The following is a 15,559-nucleotide window of genomic DNA, read 5'->3' as shown; positions in this document are numbered from 1 at the left end:
ACAGGGCATGGCAAAGGAACTCAAAATCCTTACAAAGGGTGTGGTTCAGCTGTGGCAGTCCATTAACATTTTAGGCACAAAATACATGTAGTAGGAACAAGATTGGAATTTATTCACTGTAATAAGAAACCCTCACAGTCATAACAGAAATTGGTAGTAAATTTATGAGAATAAAGCCACCACTGCAATTTTCATTGTGGAAATCCCAAATGCCACAAGTCATACATAGATACTTTAATAACTGAGTACGCAATATATCAGCCCTGGGTAGAGAAGTTTACTCACAGCCTTTAATATCAGGAGACTCCACATTAAAAGACTTATGAAAAATGCTTTTTGTTTCAGATTTGTGAAAGTACTTGTCATACAATCAGGAACTGTCCACCCTACTTACAAAACCATGCCTGGCAAGTAAACAAATACTGCCATTGCAGCCAGTGGAGTCACGTTGGCACCGTTTCAAACCAGTACGTTATACACAAGTGTTTCTAGGGTGATACAATTCTTTGTAGTGCAGTCAGCTAATACAGAAAAACATTTTTGGTTTGGACACTTAACTCAATTTTCATTCACTCACCTGATTCTACATGTGCTGCACGAATCAGTCAAAGCAAAACTCATCTGATTATAGTACCAAAATGTAATCAGTTCAATCTTTTCAACTTCTTGGTCTTCATCATTAGAGGTTATTGAAAAACATAACAGGCTTTATGGTGGTTTTATTGCAGTGAATGTGTGCACTGAAGTCAAATCTTTTTCCAACATTGTAGCTAGAAGATCTGGTATCACATCCAAATCATAGCGATTTTTTCTGGAAGACTGACTTATGTAACACACATCAACAATTCTCATTAGACATTCTATCTCCAGAATGTAAGGTTCTAAAAATTTCTTTCAGGTTGTAGAAGTACCTCCCTCTACATTGTGGCAGTGTAAGTGCTACATCCATTTTTTGAAGATTTTTAGAATTGTTAATCAATGATGTTCTAACTATATTTACATGGGGTCAAATTTAATCACTTAACAGACCATAAAACCCTGATCAGTTTTCAGCCCTAAATAACCTCTCCCCAGTCAAACAGCTTGAAGGCTCCAGTGGCAGGTCATATTACTAAGCGTCTATTAATATTCAATTCAGTACATACAGGGTAGCAAATATCTGGGTGCAGATACCTTCTATCAACCATTGGTCCAAATCCACATTTGGACAAAAGCATATTAGCATGGTTTGAGAGAGCTAACCCAATTGTCAATGCATTATAAGAACTCCATATTATCACATCCAAAATAGTATCAGAAACTTCCAAAGATCTTACATTATGCAAGTTGTACAATGGGTTCAAAGAGGAAAGCCCAATCATCTGTCCTGTTGCAAGGACAAACGCAGTGGCATGCTGCCATGTTTACAGATCTTGAGTGAGTGAGTGATTTGGTACAACTTAAATTTGAATTTTCCTTTAGCATCTACTGACGTAAGTGACCTAATGCAAGGTAGCTGTCAAATTACAAATTAAACTTTTGACAAAACTGTGGAAGTTGAGTTCTATGACAGGCAGTATCAAAAAATGTGACACTGATTATACTGCAAATGTGCAGGCTACAATGCTGACACTGTAATTACTCTATGATGCAGCCAGTATACCACATTTACCTGATTATAAGACGAGGTTGTTCCCAAATCCATCATTTGAAAAATACAGGGTCATTTTATATTCGTAGACTAAACTATTGCTGCTGAGGTTAACACATTTACATTGTGTAAGGGAGTATTGAGGGATCATCATACATGTAGAACTGAAGCTTTGGCTATCGTGGTCACATGAAGATTTATTTTGAATAATTCTGAAGAGCAGGGCAGGTAAACGTTATGTTTGAACAGGCTCAAAGCTTCCCAGTACACCGAAGCACTTGATACGGTATCAATGTTGCTCGAACAATCACATGACATTTAGCTTGCACGGCACTAGTGGAAGAATACACCAAAAACTACAGACTGGGCACTACAACAGTCTATTGCTCTGCTTAAGACTTGTCAGTTTTGTGAAACACTGGAGGAAACACCACTAAATTCTATCATCTTACAAACTCTTGCTGTATCTGAACAGGTTTGCAATAAAAGTTCTCATACATGTATGGAAACCGTGTACAAACATTAATACTGCTTTTAAGTAAAGGTAACATTCCAAAGTGGAAATGTTGTGCTTCAAAATACATCACTTGATTCTGAATCCAGATCAATATTTCATTTGACTGTGAAAGACTGAAATTATTTACTAAGTGGGTTGCAAATGAGAAATTTAGTCACTGTTCACGTATTAGAATAACGTAAAAACATGAACAGCTTTTAATCATTTTAGTATATGATGGTTACATTCAGATGAAACAAGAAGGAATATTAATTCAGAATGATATGTCTAATAAACAAAATAAATCATATTGAACTGACTGAACTGTTGTCACGAGATAAATTACAGTGCCAATACATATCGTGGAGATAATACTAAGAGACATCAATTGATCTTGGGACAAGCAAAAGTTTGAGAACTGGACTGAATAGCGTTTGCAAATATTTTATTTATGTATTAGTTGCTGTTGTTACATATCACTTGTGCACCACAGTAGATACCACAGTCAGTATTTCATAGCTGCTCAAGCACAGCACTATGGAAGGGCTGGGAGGGGAACAGTGATACCACCTTGGCTGAGAACTAGAGAAGTCTGGGGAGGGAGTCATGAGCAGACAGTAAGTTATGTCATGTGCCAACAATGGGAATGAATACAATGTATTTTGGCTTTTCATGAACACCTACCATGTTTAAACCGCAGTTTTCCTGAATCCATTTGTAGTCAGAATTGAACTGACTTTAAATTGGACAAATACTACACAATATCACTCATTTCTGCAGGGTACGGTAAAAGTCTAGATAGGGGTCAGAGTGTACTTGTGTGTTTCATGCAGCAATGTTGTTGACACCCACCGTGGCATTTGATGGAACAAAATGGGCTACGTCAGCTCCCAGTTCTACGTAGCCAATGAGAGGGCAGCGGACAGATGATATGTTTGGAAGCAAGAGACATTGTAACATTCTCATGTCATATAGAAACAAAATTCAAAACATATTCCATTAAAAACAGCTGAGTTCTTAGTTCCTATGGTAACCAGAACCTCAGAAGTTGCAACATATCAGGAAGAAACAGCCAAATATTTGTGAGAAATGAGATACAGATTTCACAGCTGTGCTAACAGGACGATAGTGATTAAAAACAGTGATATCACAGATGACAGAGCTAGTATGCAAAAGAGATAGAATAGAAAACAGTCTACAAATTAATGCAAACCATTTCTTTCCATTTATTTCATTTCTCTTTGTATTATCAAAATGCAGACAATCAATAAATGGCATAAATTTAGAATAGGTATAACAGGTATGAGTGGGGGACAGTAAAGTGGTGTTTGAGGGAGCATAAAGGGGCAAGATGGAGATGGAAAGAAGGTAGGACACCTAGGATCAGTCAGGAAGTTACACAGATGGTGGTGAGAGGGGGCGGAGATAGCACAAAGGACACGAGTAAAAAGACTATGGGTTTTTGGTGGAATAGAGGCCCATGTAATGCTGCAATAAAACAGGGAAGGAGCTAGATGGTTAAGGACAATGACTCACAAAGGTTGTGGCTAGGAGGGTTATGGGAATGCACAATATATTGCAGGGAGAGTTCCAGTCTGCACAATTCAGAAAAGGTGGTGTTGGTGGAAGGATCCAGATGACACTGACTGTGAAGTTGTCACTGAAATGAAGAACATCATGTTTGGTGACGTGTTCAGCAATGGAGAGGTCCAGCTGTTACCTGGCCACAGTTTGTGAGTGGCCATTCATGCAGACAGACAGCTGGTTGGTTGTCACGACCACATAGAAGGCACCACAGTGGTTGCAGCTTAGCTTGTAGATCACATGATTGGTTTCACAAGTAGACCTGCCTTTGATGGGATAGGTGATGCTTGTGACCGCATTGGAATAGGTGGTGGCGTGAGAATGTATGGGACAGCGTCTTGCATCTAGGTCTATTACAGGGACATGAACCATGCAGCAACGGATTGGGTAGGGGTTGTGTAGGGATGGACAATGATATTATGTAGATTTGGTGGGTGGAAAAATACCACTGTGAGAGAAATGGGAAGGATAGTGAATGTCGCATTCTTCATTTCAGAGCACAACGAGAGGCAGCCAAAACCTTTGTGGAGAATGTGATTCAGCTGCTTCAGTCCTGGGTGGTACTGAGTCACGTGGGGAATCCTCATCCGTGTGTGGATGGTGGGACTCTGGGAGATGGTGGGTGACTGGAGAGGTAAGGCACGTGAGATCTGTTTGTGTACAAATTCCAAAGAGTAATTACAGTCTGTGACAGCCTCAGGGAGACCCTTGTTATATTTTGAGAGGGACCGCTTGCTATGCAATGGCCATGGGTGGCTAGGCGGTATTGAAGGGACTTCTTGATATGGAATGGGTGGTAGCTGTTGAAATGGAGGTACCGATGTTGCCATCTATGAGGTGGAAGTCAACATCAAGGAAGGTGGCTTATAGGGTTGGTGAAAAAATGGGGGAGAAGGTGTTGAGGTTCTGGAGGAAAGTGGATAGGGTGAACTCACTATCAATACAGGTCACAAATATGTCATCGATGAATCAGAACCAAATGAGGAATTTGGGTGTTTAGGAAGGATTCCTCTTGGTGGTCCATGAACAGGTTGGCATAGGATGGTGCCATGCGGGTATCCATAGCTGTATCCCAGATTTGTTTGTAGGAGATGCCTTCAAAGAAGAAGTAATTGTGGACAAGGATATAGTTGGTCATGCTGACTAGGAAGGAGGTTTTAGGTCTGGAATGTGTCAGGTGTTGGGAAAGGTAGTGTTCAATAGCAGTAAGTCCATGGGCATTAGGCATGTTAGTACAAAGGGAGGTGGCATCAATAGTGACAAGCAGGGCACCATGTGCTAGAAGAACACGAACTGTGGAGAGTCGGTGGAGGAAACAGTTGGTATCTTTTATATAGGATGGCAGGTTGTGGATAATAAGCTGGAGGTGTTTGAAGAAGAGATTCTCTAAGTGGGGGCACAGTAACCAGCCACAATGGGGCATCCTGGGTGATTGGGTTTGTGAACTTTAGGAAGCATGTACAAGGTAGGAGTCAGGAAATGGTAGGTGTGGGGAGGGAGGGAGGGAGGGAGGGAGGGAGGGAGGGAGGGAGGGAGGGAGGGAGGGAGGGAGGGAGGGAGGGAGGGGTAGGAACACTCTGGGGAATGGTTCTGCGATGAGCCTAAGGATTTGAGGAGAGACTGGAGATCCTGATGGATTTCTGGAATGGGGTCACTATGGCAGGGCTTGTAGGTAGATGAAGCTGACAGCAAGCAGAGTCCTTCTGCCTTTGTCAGCAGGTAAGATTACGAGCTCTGTTCAAAAAATTCCAGAACTTTTGTCGATAAAAATTTTCCACGTTTACCTTTTACTTATTGTGCATGTCCTCCTTCGAAATAATGTCCTCCACAATTGATACACCGCTCCCAACACTGTTTCCACTTCCAGAAGCACTCTTGGCATGCCTCTTGCTGGATCTTGCGAACTACCATTTGAGAATTTTCTTTTATCTCGTCTATCATTGCAAATCTTCATCCTTTCAACAGCGTTTTCAACTTTTGAAATACAAAGAAAGTCCACAGGGACCATGTCTGGAGAGTATGGAGGAAGCAGCACAGTGACTTTGTTCTTTGTCAAATAGTCACGCACCAACAGGGATAAATGTGTGAGTGCATTTAACATGATGCAAGAGCCATGAACTGTCTACCCACATTTCAGGCTGTTTCCTCTCACATTTTATCACAGGCATCGCAACATGTCCCGACAGTACCATTGATTAACAGTTTGTCCCTGTGGCACAAATGCGTGATGAACTAATCCTTCAAAGTCAAAGAAAACTTTTAGCACGTCCTTGACATTTGTACTAACCTGACAAGTGTGTTTGGTCTTGGAGAACCTTTCCCAATCCACTAAAAATGTTGAACCTTGGTCTCAACCTCATAACCATAGACCCACATCTCATCACCAGTTATGATTGCCTTAAGGAACATCTCATTCTCATTTGCATGATCCACAAGCTCTTCACAGATTGTGAGGTGAAAGTCTTTCTGGTCTTCACTCACGAGTCATGGGACGAACTTAATGGCAACACAATGCATTCCAGGATAATGTGCCAGGATCTCATGACTTGATCCAACTAAAATGTTACATTCTCATGCAATCTCACAGTCAGTCTTCAATTGGCATGCATAATTTTGTTGCTGTTCCTGACATGAGTGTCAGCGGTAGACATGGAAGGGCGTTCTAAACAAGAGTCATCTTTAAACAGTGTGGGGCATTTGTAACACCAAGTATGGCTTACGCACACAAACACATCACCGTACACTTCCTGCATCAATTTGTGTGTCCCTGTAAAGGTTTTCTTGAGGTTCATGCAAAATTTAATGCAGATGCATTGCTCCTCTATCTCTGCCGTCTCAAAATTTGCAAACTGTATGACCCAAAGTTCTAGTCAATACAGCACTTAAGAATAACTAACAGGCAGGCAACAGTAAAACTTCTGACAGTCGCACATTAAACACAGGAGTGTGCAGGGATGCCAACCACGTATTGCTCCAACACACCACAGGCAAGAAATTACGAATGTTACGGAATTTTTTGAACTACCTCATATACTGTCAGAATAATTTTTAGGTGGTGGACTGCAGTTCTTTCTGCGGATGTAAGGTTAGTTTGCAGTTGAGGAACTTGGGGATGAAGGTGAGGTAAAGTTCAAGGCTAAAAATTTGTGCAAAGTTAAAAGGGAGTGATTTGGGAGCAGTGGGGTGGATAACGGTTAGATGGAGGTTTAAAATGAGTCAGGCAGGGTTAAGGGTTCAACATCGGTCTTTGGTTGAGTCTCATTGGTAGGGTTGATGGTGAAAAGAGTTTCCACTGCAAAGAGTAGGAGAAGAAGAGAAGGTCTTTAACAAATCCTGATTGAACTGGGGAGTGGGGCAAAAGGTGAGGCCAGGACTGGAGCAGCGGAATCACATTCTCCACAAGGGTTTAACTACCTCTTGTCATGGCCTGAAATGAGGAATGTCATGGCCTGGAATAAGGAATGTCCTACCCAATATCCTTCCCGCCCCACCCACAGTGGTATTCCACTGCCCAATGAACCTACACAATATCCTCATCCATCCCTACCAAACCCCTGCTCCTGTCAGCTCGCCTCATGGCAAGGTAACAGACCTAGATGCAAGACCTGTCCCATATATGCTCCCACCACCACCTACTCCGATCCGGTCACAAGCTTCCCATCAAGGGCAGGGCTACTTGTGAAACCAGTCATGTGATCTACAAGCTAAGCTGCAACGACTGTGCTGCCTTCTACACGGGCATGACAACCAACAAGTTGTCTGTCCGCATGAATAGCCACCGACAAACTGTGGCAAGGAAACAGCTGGACCACCCCGTTGCTGAACACATTGCCCAACATGATGTTCTTCATTTCAATGATTGCTTCTCAGCCAGTCTCATCCCACCAACATCAGCTTTTCTGACTTGCACAGGTGAGAAGATTCCCCGCAACACATTCTATATTCTTGTTACCTTCCTGGCTCAACCTTTGTTAGTCATCATCCTTACCCTCTTAGCCCCTTCCCTGTTCCCACTCCAGCACTACACAGCCATCTATTCCACCACACATCCAGTATTTTTACTCATCTCCTTTTCCACTACCCCCAGTTATAAGAGAAATTTTAATTTCCCAGATATCACTAGAATTTTTTGATGTAGGCAATAACAGAAGCTCAAAAAGACAGCATTCGTCAGAGTTTCTTAAAATTATAAATGAAAACAAGAAACAAAGAAGCAGAAACAATATTGATTTACCGTACCCTCCAAAAGGGTTATTCTGGGGAGGGGGATGAGATCTTAAATTTATTATCATGATGTTTTTTAATATTATTACATAATGTCCACAGAAGTGATTTGCTTCAGGCAGCAAAACATGAACATCAAAGAAGCCATTATTTTTACCTTATGCTGATAAGGAACTTACCATCCAGTAACACTTTAGTCTTGTCATCTTCATCAACATCAACAATATCTGCAGACTTTTTCCGACGCTTTTTTGTCTTATGAGCACGTTTCAGACTTAACTGTCGATATAATTCATAGCCAATGAGTAGAACACCACCATTCTTTGACCATTCTTGTATAACCTGCAAGGAATTGATAAAATTACTTTCAAAATAAGCAAATCAAAAGATGTACTTCATTTTGATGACTTTTTAACTGATCTAAAGCAACTCAAATATGAGATCAGCCCCATGTTTGTGTTACGTGAAGTAGCAACATACCAATGTTTACTGCCAAGACTTGAGATATAAACTCTCCAATGCAAAATTTTATAGCATCCAGTTTTCTTTCCCCTATTACTGACATGAAGTGAAGTAAATAAAAACCTATGGTGAGAGGGAAGGAGGACGAGAGTGTGAGTGTGGGTGAGAGTGGGTGAGGGGGTGAGGGTGAGGGCGGGGAGGTGTGAGACGGGGCGGGATGGGACAGGTGAGGGTGAGTGCAAGACAGAGTGGGAAGGGCAGGGTGAAGGTGAGGCAGGGCGCAGTGGAGCAGGGTGAGGGCGGGGTGGGGCGGGGCATGGGGAAGGTGGGGCAAGGGGAGGGCGGGACGTGGCAGGAGGTTAAACATGGAGAGGGAAAGGTCGAGACACACATGGGGATGACGAGCGGGGAAGGGCAGGGGGGGGGGGGGGGGGGGGGCAGGGATGAGACAGAGGACGGAAGCGGGGGGCAAGACAGAGAGGGGGCAAGAGGGGGGATGGGAGAGGGGAGTTACAGGGTGCCGAGAGGTGAGTTACAGGGGGCCTAGAGGGGAGTTGGAGGGGGCCTAGAGAGGAGTTGGAGGGGGCCGAGAGGGGAGGAGGAGGGGGCCGATAGGAAGTGTGCGAGAGTGGATACGGAGAGGACGAGAGGAAGTCTGCAAGAGTGGATACGGAGAGCACGAGAGGAAGTGTGCGAGAGTGAATACGGAGAGCACGAGAGGAAGTGTGCGAGAGTGAATATGGAGAGCACGAGAGTAAGTGTGTGAGAGTGAATACGGAGAGGACGAGAGGAAGGGGGTGGGGGGAAATGGAGAGGACGAGATGATGCAGGAAGGGGGTGGGGGGAAATGGAGAGGACGAGATGATGCAGGAAGGGGGGAGGGGAGGATGAGAGGAAGGAGGGAAATGGAAGAGTGCGAGGAAATGGGACAGGGAGATAGGAGGAAGAGGGAAAGGGAAAGTAAGAATGGACAGTGAAACTTTCAACTGATGGTAACTTCAATCTACCCTCAATATGTTGTCGAAAAGACATACCTAAAGTCGGTGATAGACATAAAACTTCATCTAAAATTGTACTATATGCTTTGTCCAAAAATGCAGTCTTGGCAACAAATAATCCTGAGTAGATAGGGAGCCTTATGACTAATACAGGGATTATTCATCACAAGATTGTTGCAGCAGGAGTGATACCGTAACATTCAAACCCACCAAAAATAAATTAAAAATATATCTATTTTTAAAAATCAGATAAAAATTTGCTTGGTGCCTTCCTATGAGACAGTCCCCATTCATTCCAAACTAACTATGAAAGTGCCTACCAGATGTACCTTAAATTTAAAGAAATAGTATCAACAGCAAGGGAAAAGCTTATGACAAATTAATCATGGATGGTACACAAAACAAGTCAGATCACTGCTGTAGAAACAACAAAATTGCACATCTAATTTAAAAGAATGCAAATCCCCATGACTGGAAAAGTCTTACAGAACCTCATAATTTAGCATAAACTTCAATGTGACATCCTTTTAATAGTTTCCACACAAACTCTGTCCCTAAGTCTAGCAGGAACTCAAAATATATTTTCGTCGGATATGAAGTACTCAAGTCGCAGGACTCAATGAATACCTTCACTGCAAAATAGCAACGGTAAACTCACCAATGACAGAACCAATAAAGCGGGGTTACTAAATACAGTTTTCTCAAATTCCTTCACCAAAGACGACAAAGAATAGTTCACTTAGCACTGCTCATTGTAACCTGTCTACTGTGTGCTTAAGTATCTGTATTACCATTTGTATTATTAGCTATGGCTGTTCCATGCGTGCCCACATAACTGTAATCAATCCCACATAACTGTAATCAATCACTTACGAGGACAGATGGTTTGACAGTGGACAAGCCCAAAACTATTCGCCATCAACAAGTAAAGGAGACATCCTAATGCAACTTACAATGATATTCCAACCATTTTGTTCTTTAAAGATAAATCTACTGACCCACTTCACCTCCACCATGTTGGAGATCAGTAAACAAGTGAATATTCCACAGTTCGAATTAAGAACTGCTGCCAAGATGAATAACTTAGAAGTAGATATCATCAGTCTAGCAAAATATCTTACATCAGTTAAGGCAAATCCTTTAATCCAGAATCTATAAATAAGATTCCTTTCAAAGTACGCTGATATAATATCGCTGTACCTAAAAATCAGATACAACCACTCACTCAATGAAAGATCCATATCTAAAGACTGGAAAATTGCACAGCTCACACCAATGCTCAATAAAAAAAGTAGGAGTAATCTGATGAATTACAGAACCACATCATTTACATCGATTTGCTACAGAATCCTGGAACATATATTGTGTTTGAATAGTAAGAATTACCTCACAGAAAACAATCTGTTGACACACAGTCAGCACAGATTCAGAAAATATCAGTCTTGAGAAATGCAACTAGCTCTTTATTCTCACAAAGTAATGAGACTTATCGCCAGAGGGATCTTAAATCAGTTCAATATTTCTAGTTTTTCAACAGGCTTTTGATACCATTCCTCAGAAGTGGCTTCTAATCAAATTGCATGCCTTTGGAGTATCATCTCAGTTGTGCAACTGGATTTGTGATTTCCTGTCAGAAAGGTCACAATTCATAATATCTGATGGAAGTTGTTGAGCAAAACAGGAGTGATATCTGGCATTCCCCATTAAGTGTTATAAGCCCTCTGCTGTTTCAAGTATTTATAAATTATTTAGAATACAATCTGAGCACCCCTAAGATTTTTTGCAGATAATGCTGCCATTTACCATCTAGTTAAGTCATCAGAAGGTCAAAAAGAATTGCCAATCAGCGAGAATTGCCAAGTTATTTATACAATATATCTGAATGGTGAGGAAAGTGGAAATTGGCCCTAAATAATAGAAAGCACTAAAAGGAATCCAATAAATTCCAGTTAGACAATAAATCACACAAATGCAAAGACTATCAATTTAACTACACCTGAGAATTACAATTATGACCAACTTCAACTGGAATGATCACATAGATGATGTTGTGGGGAAGACAAACCAAAGACTGCTTTATTGACAGAGGGATGAATAAGAATTTGAAGCGCCGATTTCCTCCATGTAAGTCCACTGTCTTACCGCTATGCCACCCCACACGGTGACAGATTTACAATCTTTATATTGAAGTACTCAGGCAGCCATGAACTATAATTCGACCCCTTATTAGTAATGGACCGTGAAAATTTCCTGCTAGTTTTATGATGAACAACTGTGAACCTCCTACGCACATTCTAAAGAACCAGTACTAATATTCACATAGGATTCGATTGTATTACTAATACAGGGTGTATACGCAGATAAGGGAAAAAAATTTATGGATTTCTCCCAGATTTCCCGGTTAAAAAAACACTTCCTCCCAGGTGAAAACATACGTTTTCCCTGTTAACTGACAGTATATTTTCTCTTGGAACTGTATAACTTTTCAGTCTGTTGAATGATTACAGTTTTATACACGGGTGTAAAATTTCGCGGTGGTTTAGAAAAAAAAAAAGCATTTTGGAAAGATCTTTGATGTGCAGCAACACGTACGCTGCATATTTTCGTATTATGAAAGTATAAATTCGAATTCCACCAAACACCGCATGTTATTTTCCGAAACATTGAAATAGAGATTGCAATGTGTTTTTGTAAGCCAGTCATAGCTCATGTCAAGTGATCTCTCCAGCCAATGACAATGGGTATTCAGAGCTTAGGACATGTGATGTAGTCAGCCAATAGCAACATCACAGTTAAGTGGCGTGAACACAAACAGAGAAAGTTAATGGTTTAAATTAATATACATAGTGTTGCTACATGATACGCAAAGCTTTCACATATAATATTGGTCTATAAGATTAATATGCTGCAAGAGAAGATAAACCTTCACATATAATGTTGGTCTTTTATGCGCGTATTACAATTTAAGATATATCACACAAATGTGATCCTAAAATTTTTAATAACTACATTAATGTCTGACCTTCTGGGTTTAAAATTCATCTAAATGGCTTGTCATCAAAGACTTAATTTTTAAATGAGTCAAACGGTCTGTGATTTAAGAAATTCATTGTACATTCTCGCACATAGCTCCAGCGTAACTGCCACAATGGTCGTTGATGGTAACACTTTTCAAACCACCATTCGGAATATTTTCCCGTAACCTGTTAGAAATAGGTTCATTTCTGCACTTGCCAGAGAGCGCCAGATGACAGGTGTCATCACCACACTTGCGCAGCTATGATGTCGATATCGTAGGGATCCCGTATGTTCGTATGTGTAAAACATTAAAAGATCTTACATTATGTCATAAAAGAAACAAGGCATCAGAGGATGCTCTAAGAGCATTTGAATTTCGTGACCCATACTAAAATGTGCACATTTAAAGTGCACATTTGTATGTCCTGATTCCTAGTGAAGTAGGTCATGACCTGACATTAAGCTTTTCAATGTGGGTTTTGAGATGTAAATTTTCTTGGAGTACCAGTACTGTGTTATCTCATGTTTGGTTCTTTATTATGGCATAATGCCATACGTGCTAGAAGTTGAAAACGTGCACTTGAAATGCAGTGAACAGTGTGTGGAATTCAACACTTCGTTTCAAATATACTGTCTACCCCAGCGGAAAAGATTAATAGAAGAAAAAGTTCTTTAGCAAACTGACAAAAATAACTTCATTGTTCTGCAAGGCAATTAATGCTTGACTGTCAGAAAGGTGGAAATAAAATAAAATCTGCAACTAATAACACATTTTAGCCTTCCGTAATTATGCGAATGTATTTTAATTCACCTGATAGCTTCCAGCCACAGAAATCCGTTTTGTTTTCATTTGACATGAGAGCAGTAAATGAAGAGGAAACAGCAAGATCACTCAATGGAAACATGGGTCACATGGCGACTACCTGCTTCCCCACTGTAATTTTGACTGCTCTGCGCATCAGCGCTCTATGATATTTCCGAACCGGGGCAATAACCCGCCATCCCTCAAGCATTTGAGAGAGGACGTCAAAATATGTTACAGTTGGCCGGTTTGACATCCTGTCCCTCTTTAAAAAACTCTTCAGAAAATTTCCACTATTTATTCCCTATCGGTTCAGCTTTACATGACGTGCTTTCCTTTCTGCGAAAGAATCTATTATCTCATTAAAGTTTGTCAAACGTCTTGCTACACGAAAAAGTCGAAATTTCGTTGTCTAATACTGAAAAGCTGTCAATACAAATAAGACCCAAGATTGGTGTGGTTTCCTGATCTGATTACATCTATTTTGTCACTGTCTGCTAGATAAAACAAAATAGGCCTTTCTAATTCTGCAACAGTTGTAACACACACCAAATAAACGAGACTGTTTTGGCACAAATGGTCTTTTTTGTAACGACAGAATATAATTCACAAAGTACCAACATCAAATGACTATAAGGCCCACTACAAGCTAACAGCTTTACGTTAGGAAATAGTTTCACACTTCATTCCTATGCTCCAGTTTCTCAAGCGTGAGATCGAAAAGTAGTAGTAGGAAATTTTTATACAAATTTGGAATAGTCATATTGTTCCATAATTTGTATTATGTCCCCGTTTCTTCTCCTTCCTCGTTCTAACAAACAGTCTTGTTATCACTAATTCTGTAACTATTCCTGCCAATGCCAAAGCTTATTCACAGGTTAACTTCACTAACTCTGCCAGAATCACCAGTTTAATTATCCTGCGATTATTCTTCTGCTAGGCGTTGTTACATATTCGTACAACACGTTTCCCGCACTTCTTCCAGGATAGAACTTAAAGCGGATCCTAGCCAGGGACTGTACAACTGGTTCTTACTAGTACAGCCATCTGGCCAAAAACTTTGGTAAAAAATTTCATTTTCTTGGATACACTGGGAAGGTAACACGTAACCTTTTTTACCTGTTATTCATTTATTTCAATTCTCGTAGTCTGAATCCAATTATAACAACACTGATTATTCGCAAACCCAATCAACCACACAATCAGACAGCAGTTGGCATTCATCCATTTGGCCTTACTCCACTCAGCTCCTATAGCCCCATCCCCTTTTGCCTGTAGGAAAGTTTGTTTCTACATGTGACGAGGATTCCCCTGACAGAGACATCATGTACACTACGAATGCATTCACAAATCAACTTACGATTCATTCAGAAATCCACATAGAAGGTGTTCAAAAATGTTCAAAAACTGACAGGAATGTGTTTCAAAGTCATATGAATAATTGATAGACCCCTAGTAGATCTGGACCTGATGTGCATGCATGGATCTGGCAGCTTGGGCGCTCCAGTAAAATTTTCCCGGTAGCATCTAACTGCTTGCTGTGACTGCTTACACAGCCAACAGCCACATTTCTGTAGCCAGAAGCGGGAGAGGGTACTACTCAACTGCGGATGCGCATATTCCGCTCGTAACTGCTAATACATATCTAATGTAAACAGTTGTGAAGTCATGCTCATCGGGGGCAATTTGATTTTACGAAACAATGCATAGTCTTCCTAAAGCCTTTGACACCTTTTGCTGTTGGCAGACGCTTGTATGAGCACTGTGTTTTGTTGCTTTATATGGTGTATTTCCTTTGCAATTTAAGTTTTATTTTCATTTTTTCTCTCATTCATGTTTTATTCTGCAGTAGCGGAATACAGTAATATCCTTTGTCAGAGTATCGGTTCTTACCAGTCAAAATTACAAAAATTTAACTGAAAACAAAAACAATGGAAAATTCCCGTGTTTCTCCCAGTTTTCTCCCGGATGAAAAAATTCCTGGGTTTTTCCCGGATCTCCCGGTTGTCCCGGGTCATATACACCCTGTAATAACACATCTTGCCTCTGCCGGATATCTGTCATCACTGTAAATACAGTAAAATGTCAGATGCTTGCAACATATTTCAGAATAAATACAGTTATGGTTTTCTTGACTGCCTCATCAACAGTTACCGAAACATTCTCCATATTCTGCAAACTGATATAATGATAAAAGCCTATCGTCATCTCTCTCATGTATAACCAATACTGCTAAACTAATCTCTCTCAATTTAGCTTGCAAAGTTACACTGTGTTATTTCATTAATATTACTGAGTCGGAGCCTGACAAAATAACACTGAACAAAAACTTCCTTGTTTTATTT

At 40.7% G+C, this 15,559-nt stretch overlaps 1 protein-coding gene across 3 annotated transcripts in view; it reads right to left on the bottom strand.

Annotated features, from left to right (window-relative positions):
• The window catches only part of LOC126299611 (uncharacterized), a 468,671-nt gene that overhangs the window by 118,979 nt on the left and 334,133 nt on the right, over positions 1-15,559 (bottom strand). For all 3 annotated transcript variants that reach the window (XM_049991647.1, XM_049991646.1, XM_049991645.1), the window contains one exon: positions 8,114-8,276. In XM_049991647.1, coding sequence (XP_049847604.1) covers positions 8,114-8,276 — 163 coding nt within the window. The remainder of the gene's footprint in view (positions 1-8,113; positions 8,277-15,559) is intronic.

The sequence above is a fragment of the Schistocerca gregaria genome, chromosome X, assembly GCF_023897955.1.
Source record: "Schistocerca gregaria isolate iqSchGreg1 chromosome X, iqSchGreg1.2, whole genome shotgun sequence".
Taxonomy (NCBI): Eukaryota; Metazoa; Arthropoda; class Insecta; order Orthoptera; family Acrididae; genus Schistocerca; species Schistocerca gregaria.
The sequence above is the reverse complement of the archived record's forward strand: the minus strand, read 5'-3'. Positions and strand labels throughout refer to the sequence as shown.